The following is an 18,552-nucleotide window of genomic DNA, read 5'->3' on the forward strand; positions in this document are numbered from 1 at the left end:
AAAATTCATAAAGACAGTTTCCATAATTGTATAAACAGGGTTTATTGTACATGTGGAGCTGAAGGAGGAAAGAGAAGGAAGGTATATATTATATATATATGTACAGTGAGCCATTTTCATTAATAAATTTATTTTGTCTTGCTTAATACCAGAAAGAGGGAATGTGTCTGGCAATAAAGAAATTTAAAATTGAAAAAATTTAAAAGCTTAAGTTCTGGAAACTATAAAAACCATGGTCTTATGGAAGGAAGTTAAAAACTTATATACATGGCAACTTAAGTGGTTTATACACTTGAGTGACACAGTTGCATTTGTCTTTTAAACCAACTTATGGATTTTCTATCAATAGAACTGGCATTAAAACTATTTAAAAGCTAGAATATAAATAAAACTTGGAGGGACTGCTCCAGGAACAGCCCAGTAAAGCAACTCACAGTAACTCAGTAGACATAATCAAGAATACAGTTCCCCTTGAGCATCAGGGAAGTAGGCACTAACTGGGAAATAGTCCAAGTCCTGGTGTTGCAGTTTCACTGGAAGTCCGTCTCGTTACTGCTGTGCCATACGCAATACCTTTTAAAATATATCCCTGATTTCTCTGAAATATGTAGAAACTGTTACGTTGTTTTTCTGAATCCCTTTAAAATAGGATAGATGTTTTCAAATGCTTCATAGATTTCTGCTCGTACTTTAGCACCTAGAAAAAAAAAGAGAGAATTAAGTTAGTTTATACCTTTTGCCAAATACTTAATTTTAGCTTTCAGAATGCATATTAGAATGCAACTCTACATAAAATCCATGTGTATCCACAAATACCTATTTTTACAATTTTTTTTTCAAATACACATTTCATATAGAACACACACTATCAGCCTTCTCACTGCTTATTCTGATAAAAGTAAAACTTTCCTTAGCATCTTTGCACTTATGCTATACTTGTAAATGGGATTTTTCTATCCATAATTTATGCAGACCCAACTACACAGCACAGCCCTATAGGATGTTTCTGCAGAAAGGCCTTACTGGTGGAGCTTTTTGTGAGAGTGTGAACATCTGGGGAGCCAGATCTGGCAACGGAGAGTGCTGCAGAGGCCTGCCACTTGCCATAAAGCAGGGCTATGCTGCTTCTGTTGTCTGCAAGCCTTGTGTTTTTCTTTATCCATAGTAAGACTCAGCATGAGGGGTGCAGGAAGGGTGCAGGTGGAGTGGCTGAGGAGGTCCTAGAGCTTGAACATCTCCCCTTCTTTGGCCGCTATATCAAAGGAGAATGGCAGCAGCCCGCAGCCAAGCTGTCAAAGAACAGTTAGCTCCATCACTCACACCCAGCACACAGAAACAAGCTTTCAGATTTTGCTAAAAACACTGCCTGTGTTCTTACACCTTCTTATGCACCTGCACACTTGATTAGGATTCACAGTCATTGCCTATGTGGATTTAGCCAAACATGTGGTTTGCTTTGTGCATTTTTATCCACAGAATACTGAACTATCTGTTCTTTCTCAGTACGGTCTCTTGCCTAAAGGAAAGTACCCAGCAGCTTACATACTTCTGGTATCACTGTGTGTTCTCAGTCATACAGTCTAAACCTAACCTATTGGAGTAAGATGATACTGTCTTCACTTACCAGTTAAAACCACTTTTCCAGAAACAAAAATAAGCAGAACAATTCTTGGCTTGATCATTCTGTAGATTAAGCCAGGAAACAATTCGGGTTCGTAGCTGTAAGAGAAGAGTGTGACAGTGTTTAAATAACATGCTTGCAGACATATGCTCCAGTCTTTCATCTGCAGCACTGCAGCAACAGGCAGAGCAGATGTAGAGTTCCCTGAAACTTGGAGAGACCAGCAGGGGAGATCACTATGATGGGTTCATATTGGGCAACATCAGTTACACCCGAGGCAAAGCAGCGATGGGAACAAAGATGTGGGTTTCCCTCTGGTGCAAGGGAATAATCTAAACACATCTGTCACTAAGCTAGTCCATATGCAGCAAGAATGAGATATAAGCAAGCATTTTTTACCTGCTGAACTGCTGGTGTGTGAGTACCAGTCCTTCTAATCTGATGGGAAACTTCACATCACAGCTGCCCACCATGTTCTGAATTTTAAAATCCAAAAATTTTGCAGGAAAACCCAGTTTCTGAACAACTCGTGCATACTTCCTTGCTGCCAGTCTGGATTGCTCCTCACTGAAGTGAGAAAAGGATATGTATATTATTTCCTCAGTTAATATTACTTGAAGCAAATAGCATTAAACCACAAATATATAACTGGAAAAAAAAAAAAAAATCTGTGTTGAGGGGGAGGAGAAGGTCACATGCAAAATTTTTATATCCACAATTAACAACTAGCACTGGTTTGCATGCTAATTTTAGCACTAGACCACAATTAATGTTGTATTCACTGCTCATGAGGCAGAAAACAGTAAATTATCAATCCACATATTTCACACTCTTCAAATAGTGACCCGAGTCCCTCTAATGAGACGTGAAAACTGTTACTTAGGTTTTCAGTGTACAACTTTGAACTACTACTACTACTACTAGAAAACGCTTATTTCTATCAAAATGTGTAAACTGCCAAAATCCTCTGCTTGATCCAGCCCAGGCATTCAAACCTGGGTTTAACACAACTGCATGGCCTTACATGCTGCTGCAGAACTTGGTTTGCTTTGGTTTTGTAAACAGCTGAGGATCTGTTTGCTCCTAATGCAAAGTAACAACTTGAACTTTAAGCGTCACAAGGCAAAGAAAGCACTTCCTGAACAGCTTTATTCATTCATTTCTGCCCATTAACTTCCTTCTGGATTCCTAACAGACCTTTTCAGAGCTGAACTTCTCTCCTGCCCACTGGAGTTAAGCTTATGTTTAGTTTTCAATTCTTATGCTTCGGTGATCATGTTAAGAACAGATCAGACTACAGCAACCAGAGAGTTGGAGCTCTCAGCCTGTGACGAACGAAACTATTCAAATATAAAATCACTCTTCCTGAGCCACCACCTCTGCAGTTTCAGCAGTTCTAGTGCACAGTCATCGAAATTTTCAGAAACAGAACCACCATTTTTCCTTCCATAGGGAAGTCCTTTTAGTCATTACAAGACATTTTGTGAAGAAAAGTATATCAGTCTATTTGAAATAATTGGGAAGCAAGCTTAGTTGCACCTGTGCAACTTTTTTGTATATATACAACTACTTTAATAGTATTTTTAAAGCATCATGCTACAAGAGGAATTAGCCTGAATTAGTTTGCTTGTAATGCCTAAACATACCTTTTCGCTCCTGTGCACACCATTTTTCCAGAGCTGAATATAAGTGCAGTAGTACGTGGTTCTCTTATTCTCATAATAACAGCAGCAAAACGCTGAAATGTGAACGTGGAAACTATTAGTGATATAGTGCTGTAATCATAATATTAAATCCAAATTTGTATTATCAAAGTAGCAATTTACACTGTATTGCAAAGAAATACTAGGTTCAAACACTTACGGATCACTCAAAATTTACTTGAAATGCTTAAATTGTAAGTAGCTTCAAACACATGCTGAGAGGTAGAGTCAGATAGCAAGGATATTTGCCATTGCATTCCTATTTTACTAAGCTCGTCTCTCATTATTGTATAAGCAACATATAAATAATGCCAACATTTGCGACAGAGCAATACAGACCATCTTAAAAATAATTTTAAAAATTTTCCATACGTCTTGAAATTTAGTTTGTTATAAGGACGGAAGACTATCTATCTGCAAGTATTTTATGATCTGTTTTGTTTCTGTGTCTTAAAAACTTGGCCAGTGTTAGAATACCAGCAACTAGAACAGCTGGAGATCAAAGTTCTGTGTAAACAGAAGTCACCTCAGCTACCACAGCAGAACACAGCAGCCTGGTTAGCCTGAGGTTTTCTTTCTGAGTACTATAGCAACTCTGCCTGCATTTCCAAGTACTTTTAAACACTTTGAAGCAAGATACTAGAAACTGATGTGGGCGCACACACACACACACACAAACCCCTGTTTGCCTGTTATATTTAACTTGGCCCAGCTCACCGTGCACTCCCCTAAGTTGTCCTGCTGACATAACCAAGGCGGTAGTGTGGGTTACCTAACAGCACATTTGTCAAACTATGGCTTAAGTAATACAGCCAAGCAACATCTCTCGTTGATAGATGAATGTAATGATGAAAAGTCAGGGGCGTTACATAACCCTTCTTTCTCTCCACTGGTGCAAACAGCATTTCGTATTGATTTTTCTAGCCTACAAGTTATACTCAGCCACCTACCCCTAACAGTTACCATTACATGCTCTAATTTTTGTTGCTCTAATATCTTACTCACATGCAATTATGTAACAGCATCACCAATATAAAATTAGAGTAACAGTTACTCATCATCTGCATTCCTGCTTTAATCTTTGAGAACAGGGTTCAGGTAAACTATAGCAAAATCCCAAATACTAAAACAAAAAACCCCCACACCCTAGGAAGACTAAAGCCTTCCCGAGGCAAGTCAATTCAAGTACACAACACCTCAACTTCTACTAGAAATAGCGCCCAACTACTGTGGTTGCAAAGAACATTTCCAAGAGGAGCTAGCTGAAAGAAAAATGAAGCAACATAATTTTCTTGATTCAACACAAAAGGTTCTCTGCTGTTGTTCGAAGTTTCCTGAGTGAAAAAATCATACACTTGAACACACTGCTATTTAGAAGCAGCAAGCAAATTAGAAACTGACATGCAAAAAAAAATCAATTTTGTTTTGCTATTCCATCAAACCTAGCTATCAGGAGCAAGGAGATGGCAGGAGTATTGGGGAACACCATGAAGGAACAGAGCTCAGAGGGCAAGTGACACTGTAAAAAACTAGTGCTGCAACCACAAGAATTGCAGGGGAGCAGCCAGGTGGAGGAAGCCACAGTGTATACAGAACAACTCTGGCTCTGGCAGGAGCCCAGGAGTTGAATTCTTCCTTCCTTTCGCCTTGTTGGGAGACGGGGAACAAGACTTCACCAGCAGATGTTTCACAGTCATATGAAAAAGGAACTTTCGGAGGCTACAAACAAGCAAGCCCATACGAATAGCAGCAGAAGCCAGCTCTACAACAACCAACTTCGACAGTGTATTACACTGTTGGTTAGGTCCTTCCTAAATATGCTGTGCTCTAAGTCCACATAATTACAATCTGATGTAAAACACAGCTATGTCAGTACAAAAGTGCTTTTTACTAGTTTGACAGAAAGTTCCAAAGTTTATTGAAGAATTTTTTTTTCTATCTGTAGTATAAAACTGCATCTACAGTAGGAAGGTTTTTCAATCTGTTACAGCAAACTACACTCACAACCTGTGCATTCGACATACCTGTTATTGGATGAGCTCTAATACATTTCTCTTACCTTGGGATTATATTCAGCATTTCGGGCACGAAGCGCAATAGTTTTTAGGTCAAGTTTGCAACCAAGATTCACCGTGGATACAATATTCCTGAAGATAGTTCAAAGGAATACATTAAAAAGACAATAAACAATTCATGTGTCTTCCTCATTTTTAAGCAAGCTTGATTAATTTCATTTTTTTAATTTGTTTTTCCAAGTGAGTTTAACTGACATCTTTCCTGCTGACAGAAGCACTGAACAGTGTTTTGGCTGAGGAACCTCCTTTTGTAGGGCAGTAACTTCTCAGGCATAATTGCTGATTCTTCCTTATCTGCCAGCTATTATGAAAAATGTCTCATGAGAGGAATCTCTGTTTCAGTTTGGCAAGAAAAATTCTTGATGCTGAGAGCCCGCTCCCCCACCATCACGGAAGCTGCTGAACATAGGAGAAAATGAGGTAGCAACAGTACCATCTGCAACTTTCCTTGGTATGCCCTTCAAGGAGAAGGAAGAGGTACAGGACTAAGGGGAAAGACCAGGAGGTAAACTTCTTGCCAGGTGATAGGAAAGCAGGTCTCTCTAGAAGTTTAAGAGAAGTTCCTAAATGCAAAGTTGCGTTGGAAACTTGTTTTCTGGGAAAACCCTGAAATCTAAAGGTACTCAATGAGGAAAACAAAACAAAACACAACACTAAACCCAAACCAAGCAACAATAAAAACAAAACCACACAAAAATCCACACGAAATACAGGGAACTACTCTTTCAGTGCAAAATTCATGCTATCAACCACTTCTCTTTGGACCTTCCATACATAGTTGTAAAACTCCTTAAAAATGACAGTTTGGTGAAAATAGTTTCATACCTAATCCTAGAACCAGTTCTAGTTTTTTTTCCCCCCCTTATCACAAACTCTGCTGCAGCCACGAACTAGAAAAGGGAATATGGAATATTAAGTACCACTCAGGTCTAGCTCCTATTTTCTTCCCCTCTACCCTTCTAATTCCCCTTCAGTGGTGAGAGTTCCTGTATTCTGCTTTAATACCTCACAAACAAAATTTTATGCAGAGTGAAGTGGAGCTGTTTGCAAAGTGGAGCCATTTGCCTTTCTGTAAACAGGCCACAAGTATCTGATGAATTACAAATGAGAATATGTTTCAAGGTATACATATTTTGAAATACCAGATTATCAACCCAGACTACTTTATAGCTAAAGCACCATCAACTCCTAAAGTGCACAGAGTTAAAAGCTACAATGGTGCTAAATGAAGACATATATAACATCCTCCGCTGGCATTCTTAAAAGACTTATCGTTGACAAATCACTAAGAAACTGTTTATATTACTAAGTGGTTTAGTAATGAAGCTAAGCTAAAAATAAAAGCAAAATTTACTCATATCGCTTCTCAGGACCTCCCATCCCACCAAAATGCAGTATGCAATTCCTAATGTGGCTTTGGCTCTAAGCCTTTAAAGGGCTCTCTGAAAAAGGACACACTGCACTCATGTGTGGGACACTCACTGTAGCTGCGGCACTATCCCAGAGCTCTCGGACGCCGGCGTTGCAGGAGTTATTGGAGTCATCGGAGTCATGGGAGAGGGGTACAGAGGTGTGGTTCCTGGTAAATGGGCTGTGGTAAGAGTCTGTGAGTGGAAGAGCTGGGGAGTTTGACCAGATGTTCCCTGTGTTGCTTGCTGTGATGTAGATTGCTGTGCTGCTTGCTGCTGCTGCTGTTGCTGCCGCTGCTGTTCCTCTAGGATGGATAGACTGTTGGTGCTCTGGACAGGCTGTGGTGTCAGTCCTGTGCCATACGGCATCATTGGGCTAAAAATTGGAATTCCTGGAGTCATTGCACCCTACAGAAGAAAGCATGAAACAGAAAGCACAGATCCTGTTGACTCAATTTTGTTCTTAAGATAAAAAGTTCTCAGAAGGAGTCTAAAAAGAAATCAACATTAAGTTCATCACATCAAATCTGAGGCTTATAGTAGTAACTCACTAAAAACCAGAAAGACCTGGGCAGTGCAATTCTTCTATAGAATAAAAGTTTACCTCCAGCTAGTGATGCTGATACTCTTCTGACACTACCTTGCAAGCACCTCTCAACTTTGACCCACAAATTATCTTGCAATTGTTTGAACAGACTGTGCCCATCATACCAAACACATTCATAGTGCAGCAACAGTCCATGATGTATGTTCATTTAAAGGGTAACCACCAGAATTAAATTAGTATTTCCAACTTGTCAGTCATGTTTCAACTTAAAGGAACCCTAAGTATCTCCATGTTTCTTATACCTCTGTATATACAGATTGATGGTTTTAAAATTCTGCTTCATACTATTATTACACCCAGCAGAATTTTTCAGATCTGCAAACAAAAAACTTGAAGTTACATGCAAGAAACACAAAACACTTTCACAAATAAATTCAGATCACAGTTGCATATTAAATAATTTGGTTTTACCTGAGGGGAGGCTAAGCCTTGAGCATAGGCTGGCAAGCTGTTGTTCTGATCCATGATTCCAGTTCTTTTTTTTGGTGAGGCCGATGTATTTCCTTCAATTTAAATTAACTTCAAATCCTAAAGGGTTTTTAACCCTTTAAAACATTCCAGCAAAGTAGCTTTCTAAGCCAAGCTGAAAGTGACAGTAAAACATCAGCTCCATAGAACTGTATAAGTCTAAAATACTAATCAAAGCCTGGAAAGAGAAAAAGCGATACCTTGAGAATAACATCTAAACACAAAAACAAAAGCAAACCTATCAGCTGCTGTTAGATAAGAGACACCCACACACAAATATATATAAGAACATCCACACAGGCACGCACAATCCATAAAAATAACTTTTTGAGCACACTCTGTAGAACCTTTGCAGCTGCTTCTGTTGAAGGCCCTGGCAGGCAGCCTGACTCACAGGAGCAGGCCTGTCTAACTGAACCCTCCTGCATAAACAACTCAAGCTGTTAATGCTCATTATACTCCAAGCTTTGCTTTACCTGCAAAAGCACTGATTTTTTTTTTACAATTGAATTCCACTGACTACTAACTGACAAGCTTACCAGCACATCGCTTGCAAGTCTCTTCCTGGCCATTTTAAGGCTTGGGCTTCCAAAAATATTTTTTCTTCTATGAGAAAAGCATCGCTGGTCAAATCAGAACTAGGAAACCCTCTTCCATCCATGTCCATAAAAAAAAGCACTAACACATTTCAAACAACGACATACATTTTATGAGAAAAAAAAGAAATATGTGAAAGCAAATTTCAGGTACATGAGTGAAATTTATGCATGATTACTTTTTTTTTAACTACTGTTGCTGTATTATGGAAATAAATGACACAAGTGGGGAATATAAAGTTACACCTTGATATCAAATATTTTTACATTGATTGATAGCTTTCTGAACTAGATACCTATTGCCCAAAAATATTAGAGGTCATTTTCAGGCCAGAGATAAACCACCTTGAAAACTGAAGAAAGTCTATTCAGGCCTTTTTTTGTTTGTTTGTTTTGTTTTTGTTAAGGTACGAGCTTAAATGACAGCTGAAAAAGCATGTTTTTTTTTTCCCTACGACCATAAGATATGATCATATTTACCCTCACCAAACACATCAGACAGAGCATCCAGGTTTTACAACCTCGAGTTGGAGGTAAATTGCAAGCCTAAACACTGCCCTAGAAGAAACAAAGTAAACTCCTCGACAGCCCAGCTGTTTGCTAGTAAGTCTAGATACCAGGCATGCCAGAACCCGCAGTATGGACACCACCTACGCAGAGATCCATCTTGTAACCATCTAACTGTGGCTTGCTCACATCCCCACCACAAACGCTGGGGAACGTTTTTGTCGATGGGACAGAGTCCAGAGGCAAGAGATACCCTGGAGAAGACCTCAACCCATCCCCAAACACCCTCGCAGGATTTCTCCCCTCACACACAGCTGGACTCGCAAAGAGCCAGTTTCGGCATGAGGCGACCCCTCCTGCTTCTTTGCGACGTCCGGACCCTCACCCGCCCAAAGACCGGCCCCGGCAGGCCGCAACCGCCACCGCCGCGCCCCCCTTCCCGCCCGCCCTCACACGGGGACAACGATTCCCGCCGCAGCCAGGCCGCTGCCCGCGGCCATCCCGCCCCCGGCTCCAACTGCCGCCGCTCGCCCCCGAGACGCGCCGGAGCCCCGCGAGGGTGGCGCGGCCGCCACCTCCCCGCCGCGGGAGCCCTCCCCGCTTCCCTCGCCATCCCCCGAGGCTCAGGCCGGCCTAGAGGGCCTCGACCCTGCGGCGGCGCCGGCGGGGAGATGCGGAGCGTCCCCGCCCTCCAGGCCCGGTCCGGTCCGGCCCGGCCCACGCCATCGCGGCCCCGCTGGCGCTGGCACCCGTCGTCCCCCGCTCCTCCCCGGGGCCGCCACATGCACCGCTGCTCGGGGAGCGGGGGAAAGGCGGGCACGGCGCAGACGGTACCTGCTGCTCCCGGCGCCACCCCGCCGCCGCACAGCGCCCGCTGGAGCCGAGCTGCGCCCCGCGCCGCCGGCGCGCCCCATTCGCGTCACTTCCGCCTCGTGCCTGCACCGCCTTCCCCGCCACCATCTTCAGTGAGGGCGTGGGGCCGGCCTGTGCTATGTCTCGGCGGGCACGGGGCCGTTGTTCCCTAGCGGTGCTACGGGTGGCTCCTGCGCTGGGCCTGCCCACACGGTCATGTGCGGGAAGGTTGTTACTCGTTTTTGAGCTGCACAACTCGCTGCCCCGTGCTCGTTGCTGGAGTCGCGCAGCCGGCAGTGCCAGCGCCTCACGGTCCCCGCTGCCGCCTGTGCGCAGGTCCCGCGGAGACTACAGCAACAGCGGCGCTGCCCGGGTAGAGGGACGCGCTCCTCCTCTAGAGGAGCACACACCTCCCTGGCACGTTCCTGCTCCTCCGCCCTCCCTGCACCTCTTCGCGCCTCTACCCCGGCCCTTCCCGCTTGTGGCGCCCGGCCTCGCACGCCGTGACCCACCTCGACGGCCTTGGTGCTTCCCGACCCTTACTGGTCACACTGTTTATCGAGGGAGTCCCCTTTTTCCCAGAGCTGCAGCCGCTCTGCTCCCCGCCTGCTCAAACACCAGCGGCTCTTCGATCACCTCACTGCAGCCGCTGACAACGCGCCTGCTTCCATCACCGGGCACTCGGCAGGCGGGGGATGGCACCGCTTGGACCGGGCGAGAACCGGTGCCGCCGCTGCTGCTGCGCGCCGTGCCCGGGGGGCCCTGCCAAGCCCAGGCTGGGAAGGGCCCTGCGCGGACCGGCACCGGCAGAGCCCGCGGCGGGATGCGCACCGCCCGCTGACAGGCGGGCACCGGCCAGCGCCTCTCCCAACGGCCGCGGGCACCCGCGCGCCAGCGCCCCCACCGCCCGCCCGCGCGGGGCGCGATGTCTTCCAGAGCAGACGAGATGAAGGCGCCGCCGATCTCCTAGAGCGGTGGATCGCCACTTCCGGCTCCGGTGCCGCCATTTTGCCGTGAGACAGCAGAGGGTTCGTCCGCAGCGATGTTGTCCACCGTTGCTTACGTTGACTTCGGGCCCGAGATGGGTTACGGGCTCGGCGCGCCCGTCCAGAACCGCTTTTCTCCCTACACCTTTAACGGAGGGTGAGGAGTCGCAGGCCGGGGGTGGGACGGGTTGAGACATCACCTTCCACGGGGGAGCGGGCCCCGAGGAGAGCGGCGGTAGCGCTGAGTTTTTCGTGTTGTATTCTTGCAGACCCCTGGCTCTCTGTGAGGGCTTGTCTCTGCTTGCGGGTACCTCTTTGTAGGGAAAGGGGGGCAGCAAGAGGAGAGCGGGGATCGGCCTTGCTCTGGGCTGAGCGTCCCGCGGGATCTTGCAGCTCCTGGGGTATTCTGGCACGTCCCTGTGGCTTTTGGCCATTTCGGCCAGTTCGGGGCTCCCTGAACTTTCACGGGTCAAAATAAGAACCTGCCGTGCCCTGCAGGGTTGCTTATTTAGAGTGGCTCAGGGAACCCGTGTAATGGTCATATTACCAGCTTCTAAACCTGTAAGTGAGTTGAAAGTTGTCTTGTCGTAACTGTGAAGTCATAACTTCCTCGTGAGTTGGTGACAGAATCTGGCCACGACAGTGTTAATTACTTTTTAAAGGGTGGCTGTTTGTTACTTAATGGTAGCACACCTATGGCAATCACAAAGCCAGTTACTTGGAAATAAATAACAAAGGATAACGTCAGATTAAAGAAGTGATGTTCATTTAAGTATAACAATACTGATGCTTAGTACTTGGTTGGAGTGTTTTTACTTGGAGAGACAAACTATTTTAGAAGGGTGAGTCCTTCATTATAGCAGGCATCTAAAATCGCTAGTCTGTTGAGTCTGGTTCTTGCATTGTATAGAAACTATGTTTTACCAAGTTTCCATACAGTTTGTAGTCAAAGTAGAGAATCATATACGTATATTTTCTTCAGTGTGTCTAGTATCTTCTTTCAATCTTGAGACACATGTAGGGATGTGCATAGGGGGAAACAGCAAGGAATATAAGATGCTTGTCAAAACATGAGTCTGGATATAGAACTGCTATCTAGCCTGTTCCTCTGTTGCCTAAGAAGATATTTGTGCTAAAAATCATGGTTGTATGAATACTCTTCTTTAAGGACTGTGTTGGCCATTGCTGGAGAAGACTTTTCTCTTGTTGCCTCTGACACACGTCTGAGTGAAGGTTATGCAATTCACTGCCGGGACAGTCCAAAATGCTACAAACTGTAAGTCCAGATTTTGTAAGAATTGATGTAGATGAAATTTCTTTTTTAATTGATGAGCATGTCACATGCCTGGAATGATCTATCGCTTTCTTTAAGCAGAGTTCTCAGAAAAAGAGGAGAATAACAAAATTGATTTTGGAGTCATGGTGACTCTTGCTATAATGCAAGATGTGATGTGGTGGTGTAGATACAGCAAGATTTTGTGTTGCATGCTCTTGATGTTAGCTAATAACAGAATGTTTTTAGCATGATACAAGGCCTAATGTAAGCTAAGTGTTTTCTTGGCTGGTGTCATGGAGGCACCTCGAGGTTAGTTTAAGGGACAACAGGGTCCAAAACAACTTTTATTAAACCGGTGAGAAACAGGGTTTTAGCACTCCAAAAGTGACTTAAATACAGGTTCGGATATCAGTTGAGGAAAATTATTAAGGGGCAGCAACTAATACAACAGGCGGTCCACAGAGTGCATGCACGTGGCTTCACCCAAAACAATGCTGGAGCCATCCGTGAGTCCTGGAGAAGTACACACTTGCCTAAGCACGGTGTGGGATTATTTTAAAAAGATACACGTACTCATAGTGAGTATGGAAAGTGTACACTCACGATTGTGCAAGGGTAAATTTACAATACACTCGCAATCCTGCAAGGGTTAGTTTACTTACATGTGCAAATGTGCACGGAACATTACATGTGCTTATGTGGAAGCACGGGAGGAAAATACACTCATGATTGTGCGAGGAAATAATTTATACATGTGCTTGTATTGAGCACGGAAAGTATAAATATACTCGCAATCTTGCGAGAAATTTTACTCACACTCGTGGCGGCAAGGCAAGTGGAGTCTCCATCCCGGGGAGGGGGGCTCTTGGCAGCAGCATCTTGCTCATGCTCCGAGCAAGGCTCGGAGCGACCATGGGCGGAGTCTCGACGAGAATCCCGTTTTTATATTGGCTGATCAGATCTGACTGTAGGCATTCCAGAAGCTTCTCTGCACCCCCACACTGGCTGTGGGTGCCCCTGAAGCCTCCAAACATCCCCCACACTGGCCGCAGGTGCCCAGCGGCTCACTGGCGCCTCGGCACTCCCTTCTCGTAATGGCCCTGGCCAGAGTACTCTGGGGCCAAACAAAAGAAGCTGTTAGCCTCAAGTAGCAGAGAGAGAGGGAGATGTGCCTACTCCTTCCATACTGAAGGAGGGAGGGGGAGAGAGGGGGGTTTGCATTCTGCCACAGCTGGATAATCAAAAGAACCTAATCCTGTGGTAAGTCATTCTGCTTCATCAGGACACCTGGGGTTGGTACACAGGTGTGCCCACTGCTGCCAATTGTACTGTGTCTCTGTAGTCAACCATCTGGCGCTTTGAAGACGTTTGTTTTAGGAGAGGTAAACCTGTCAGTAGTTCAGTTATTGAACTTTTAATGCTCATTGCATGCTTATCTTGACTTCCCTTAGATAGCATCCCCTTGGTTTAAAAAATACATATCATTTACGTTCTTTTTACTGTAGCAGGTGCTCACCTAGTAGGCTGCCATCAGCTATGTAAACATTTTTTTTAATTGATGACTCAAGATTGTATGAACTTACGTTTCTCCTCACTAGCTCCTTATCGTATCTTTGACTCTCTGATACTGTCCAAATGGAAATTACTGTGGTACAATCTTCATACTCCACATGATGCTTTTCTGTAGTTGTAGTGACAGTCTGAGAGAAGATTTCAATTTAAATTGTTTTCTGAAAGACTGCTTTGTGTTAGTCTAGAAGTATGTGTGAATGGTTGTAGACTCTAGTTTACTAGAATTTAAATTTCAAGTGTGCGTACTTGTAGTCGGTGTTCATGAAATGTTTTGAACCTGAGCAAAGAGCCAACCCTCTACAGTGCACCTGCAGCTGGATACCTTCTGTTGTGCTGACACAGAAACCCACCTACGGAATAAATGTTGCACAACTGTTCTACAGTCTGAACGCAGTCCTCTGCCCAAATGGAGTAAAACTGGGCTGAGTGATGGGATGTAACAGGCTCCCCATGGCCAAACAGAGCCTCTAGCAAGACTGAATGGCAATAGCTTGAGTTAGAGCTGCATGAGAATATTAAGAATTTCTTTTAGTCAGTCTTGCTGTGGAAGCCAGTGGATTGAAGACAGACATCTGTGCGGTCCTGCACGTAATGAGTCCTCTCCAAGATGCAGGTTGCGGTTGCTGAAAAGACATTCAGTGTTTTCATCATAATCTACTGTGTAAGAAAGTGGTATAGTTCACAGTAAATCTAAAATTGCAACAAAACAACTACTCTTTTATGTTTTACAGAACAGAACGAACAGTCATTGGATGCAGTGGTTTCCATGGTGACTGCCTTACTCTCACTAAAATTATTGAAGCAAGATTAAAGGTAGCTAACTGTCTTATTGTATTTAGAAACTTGTATTTGTAACATCACATTTGAGACCAATAATATGTTTTAAATACAATTTTTGCTGGTTTTCTTCAAGTGTTTGTATCCTAACTATGGCTGTATTGCTAGTGAAAGATCAGGCAGGGGAAATGGATGCTGTGTTCTTACTAAATGTAAAATCATAAATTTAAATAATGGAAGAGCTGGAGAGGATAATGTTAATGAGGTGACATCTATTCTTTGCAAAACTTTGGGGAAGTATTACTTTTTGGCTTGTGAGAAGTAATTACTCTTAAGCCAGTGTGTTTTCAGTAATCATGATAGCTAATAATCTTGCTTAGTGTCAGATTCTTCTGTAGTGAGGTTACAGAAATGTAATTCTGATTGAATGTAAAATTTAGTGTTTGACTTTCTTCTCGGACATGTGGTACCGTTTGCAGATGTACAAGCATTCCAACAACAAGACCATGACTACTGGGGCTATTGCAGCGATGCTGTCTACAATTCTGTATTCTCGACGTTTCTTTCCTTACTATGTTTACAACATAATTGGCGGACTTGATGAAGAAGGTAAGACTTTAAACAAAAAGGAAAAAACAAGAGGCTAAATTTCTGTAGGTGAATAGCTATCCTTTTACATCTCAGGTGTACTGATGGAATAAAAAAGTTTGTGTTCCTATTCCTAACATCTACCTTTAGGTATTATGGTTCTTACACAGGTCAAATGTATAGTATGCATCTTGGTAGTTTCCTAGTTTCCATTCTTAACTTTTTTCCATTTCTGAAGGTCTGAAAGCCTAAAACCGTTGTTATAATTATTTAATTACAAGTGAAATCTGCTAACATTGACTGCTTCTCATACTTTACTCTAGACTGGAATACTTTATAACAGCTTTGCTGGAATTCTTGATTGTGTCTTTAAAGGAAATGTTAGTAGTACTGTTACTCCAGCCTATGAGTGTGATAGAGGTTATTAAATATGACAGTTTACTCCAGAGGCAGGTTTTACAAAGAGATTTTTAATTGTTAGCTAGTCTCTAATGAAAATAATGACTTCTACAGGGAATCTGTTGTTTAACATATAGCCCTTCCAGTGCTCTTGTCCAATTGTTTCATTTGGTTGGGTTGATAAAATACTGTATTCTCTGGCTTTGAGCAGGAGTTCAAAGGTGGTCTTGTTTAGATAATTTCAACTATTCCCCACAGTTTGTTGTTACCACTAATTATACTGCTTTCCCAGTCTTGCAAAGACATGTCTATGATGTGTGGAGCCTGGAAAGGGATTAATGTGCCCTGTGTAATGGTAAATCTTAAATTATGAGAGTGCTGTAGTAGTTGATAAGAATAAGAGTGCAGGTTTGTGTGCCTGGGCTCAATTTGGGTGCAGCAAGATTGATTTGTTCTGATGTTGTGTTACTTTTGGGATCTCTGCTGGCTTTCTGAGGGCTGCTCAGCTACCTGTGGTGTGCTGCCATGTGTCCTGGACACTTTGTTAAATTAGGTACAGCCTGTCTGAACAGAAAGGATGAGTTTGGCCAGGTGCTGTGTTTTGACCAGTGTATCCTCATCAAATGCTGATGCATCAGAGCTACAGTGCATCTGCATCTCTGATGCCGACACAAGCTAATAAGCTTTGTGCAACCTGACCTGACTGCAGAGGGGAGTGTGTAAGAGACCAGAGCATCATCCCTGGTTCCAGGAAAGCGATGCAAAGACATCCAAGCACACTCTGGAGGTAATTCAAGAACCATATTGTTTAAGAACGATGGCTGAACTGCTGATTTTTGCTAGCTTTAGAACCAGCAGAGCTCTTTGTGTGGCACTGCGCTCTAACACATTTCTCCTCCTTTGATTATTCTGCATCAGCACTTTTTTCTGTGGTAAGTACTGTAGAAAACATCTGTTAGAGCACATTTACAGCTTAAATATTGAAAACAACCTTGCATATAGTACCAGGTCACAACTGTAGTGAGCCTGCTGTAGAAAGCATGGTCTGAACATCCTGCAGTATTATTTGGTAAAGGTTTGCTGAGTTCTGTGGTACTCCAGAGACTACTTATGGAGAGGGCTGGTGTCTGATGTAAATGCTTATCTGTATTGAGAATCTTTCTGCATTGTGATTACATACTTTTTTTTCTTTTTTTCCTTCAGGGAAGGGAGCAGTGTATAGCTTTGATCCAGTGGGCTCATACCAGAGAGATTCTTTCAAAGCAGCTGGATCAGCAAGTGCCATGCTGCAACCCTTGCTTGATAACCAGGTAAAATAGTTGTGTGGGGTGTTTTTTTTTTTTTTTTTTTTTTTTTTTTTTAATGATCTCAGTAAACATTGTGACGTTCAAATTAATGTAGCTTGACTTTTGGGGAATGTTACTTTTGCCAGAAATTTTAAATGTATTACAGGTAGGACTGTTAATCTATATATTTATAAATTGTCTGGCTCTACCTTTTCAGGAGAAATCAAAGTTTTGCTTTAGAATCTGTTCAGGTTTTTAATATGATACAAACAGCAAACTGCCTGTTTAAAATACAGGTAAATGTTTTAATCAGGGAATTATGTTGTTTTGATGTTGTGTTTGTTTGGGTTTTTTTCCCCTAGCTGATAGCATAAATATGCCTGTTTTACTCATTATATTCTCCAGTATTGGTATTATTTAGTCAGTTGAGCCTGATGTCAACTTTTGTGTTTAAAAAAGCCATAGGCATTTGTAGTTCTTATCAAGTGAGGAGGGAGTAGCGACTTTTCACTAAAAAAAAACAAAACAAAACAACCTCTAAACTTTGACTTAGTTTTGAACTCTATTAACTGCAGAAAATAAAATATCTTCTGTGGAAACATAGTTGTTATCAGTTACTTTTAATTGCTTATGAGTTTGAGGCATAGTAAGTGACTCTTTCTCTCCTTTTCCAGTTCTGATGCTTAAGTGGACACTTAGGTTTATCACCTAAAATACAATATTTAGTAGGACCAGTTATGTCCTGATAAAAACTGTTATTTTTTAGTTTGAGATATGTTTAGGAATATTTGCTTTTAATAAATGTTCCTAACTACAAAATGGCTAGAGAAAAAGCTTGTGTGCAGTTTTGATAGTGCTACCCCAGTGAGAAATTTCTAAAGAGTGAGATCAGTTCAGATCTGCATGTTCATTGGGATCTCAAGTGTGCTGAATGGGTGGGAAGAGCTGTGCTGGCCGTCTGCTGGGTCTGCTTCCAGTCACTTTTGTAAGAGGATCAGCACTGGCAAAATTCTGATCATGCAGCTGTAAACTGTGGAGGAATACTTTTGCCAGCTTTGGTTTCTAAAACAGATCAACCATTTCTTCTTTCTAAGTTGCCTACATCTGTTCATTCTAGTGCAGAGACTGAAACACCTTTTGTGCTAGATGGATCATTCTTCCTTTAAAATGCATTTTCGTCTTTTCTTAGATTGGCTTCAAGAACATGCAAAATGTGGAACATTTACCTCTGACCCTGGAGAAGGCTTTGCAGCTGGTTAAAGATGTCTTTATTTCTGCTGCTGAGAGAGATGTGTACACTGGGGATGCACTTAAGATTTGCATTGTGACAAAAGATGGAATCAAAGAGGAAACTGTCCAATTACGAAAAGACTAATTCAGTTCACTTATAAACATGTAATCTGTGATGTACAATTTATCTGTATTATGAAGCCATTTGTCCTATTAAATTTTTTCAAGAAGTTCAAATACTTTAATGCTGAGTATTTTCAACCTTGTTAGAAGTGCCAGTGTTTTTTGAAAACCAGAGTGGTTCATGGTAAGGAAGCGGCTAAAAGTTGCAAGTCAGTTTCATTCATTTCATCTTAATCTGTTGATCAATTTAATTACAATGTCAGTTTAATCCCCTTTTTGCAATCCCTTATGCTACAACGTGGAGGAGTTTAAACTTACTAAAATGTAGGTTCATAGACTTTTCTGATCATGATTTCAGTTTAGCCTTGGTTTAGTGAGAAAAGCATTTGTTGTGTTTATGCTGCCTTCTCTGCACTTCACAGCTTGCTTTTCCTATCTTCTCCTTTATCTCTCCGACATGCTGTCCTGGCATTTGAC

General features: G+C 42.8%; 2 protein-coding genes across 7 annotated transcripts; one reads left to right on the plus strand and one right to left on the minus strand.

Moving 5' to 3' along the window:
- Positions 1-26: 26 nt before the first annotated feature.
- TBP (TATA-box binding protein) lies at positions 27-10,711 on the minus strand. 6 transcript variants are annotated; one of them, XM_082049189.1, is made up of 8 exons: positions 10,351-10,711; positions 7,827-7,998; positions 6,882-7,216; positions 5,384-5,471; positions 3,268-3,359; positions 2,021-2,188; positions 1,625-1,719; positions 27-697 (listed from the first exon to the last, which is right to left on the minus strand). In XM_082049189.1, the coding sequence occupies exons 2-8, from the start codon at positions 7,878-7,880 to the stop codon at positions 618-620; spliced, it is 912 nt and encodes a 303-aa protein (XP_081905315.1). In that variant the 5' UTR covers positions 7,881-7,998; positions 10,351-10,711; the 3' UTR covers positions 27-617. The 6 variants fall into 6 exon arrangements, with proteins under 6 accessions (XP_081905315.1, XP_081905312.1, XP_081905317.1 ...); XM_082049186.1 differs by having other exon boundaries at positions 7,827-8,061; XM_082049191.1 differs by lacking the exon at positions 10,351-10,711 and adding an exon at positions 9,821-10,214.
- Positions 10,712-10,822: 111 nt separating this feature from the next.
- Positions 10,823-18,192, plus strand: PSMB1 (proteasome 20S subunit beta 1). Its single transcript, XM_082049194.1, has 6 exons — positions 10,823-10,981; positions 11,993-12,100; positions 14,404-14,485; positions 14,929-15,058; positions 16,640-16,746; positions 17,912-18,192. The coding sequence occupies exons 1-6, from the start codon at positions 10,881-10,883 to the stop codon at positions 18,095-18,097; spliced, it is 714 nt and encodes a 237-aa protein (XP_081905320.1). The 5' UTR covers positions 10,823-10,880; the 3' UTR covers positions 18,098-18,192.
- The last annotated feature ends 360 nt before the right edge of the window (positions 18,193-18,552 follow it).

Source organism: Streptopelia decaocto, assembly GCF_964273445.1.
Source record: "Streptopelia decaocto genome assembly, chromosome: 3".
In the NCBI taxonomy this organism is placed as follows: domain Eukaryota; kingdom Metazoa; phylum Chordata; class Aves; order Columbiformes; family Columbidae; genus Streptopelia; species Streptopelia decaocto.

Bases quoted from the DNA above. Each gene is read 5' to 3' on its own strand.
- TBP (XM_082049189.1), bottom strand. From the start codon at position 7,880: ATGGATCAGAACAACAGCTTGCCAGCCTATGCTCAAGGCTTAGCCTCC. The intron at 2,189-3,267 runs GTATGTTTAGGC...TTCTCACTTCAG, and splicing joins GTGTGCACAGGAGCGAAAAG to TGAGGAGCAATCCAGACTGG. The intron at 1,720-2,020 runs GTAAAAAATGCT...CTTCTCTTACAG, and splicing joins ACACACCAGCAGTTCAGCAG to CTACGAACCCGAATTGTTTC.
- PSMB1 (XM_082049194.1), top strand. From the start codon at position 10,881: ATGTTGTCCACCGTTGCTTACGTTGACTTCGGGCCCGAGATGGGTTAC. The intron at 15,059-16,639 runs GTAAGACTTTAA...TTTTTCCTTCAG, and splicing joins TGGCGGACTTGATGAAGAAG to GGAAGGGAGCAGTGTATAGC. The intron at 16,747-17,911 runs GTAAAATAGTTG...GTCTTTTCTTAG, and splicing joins AACCCTTGCTTGATAACCAG to ATTGGCTTCAAGAACATGCA.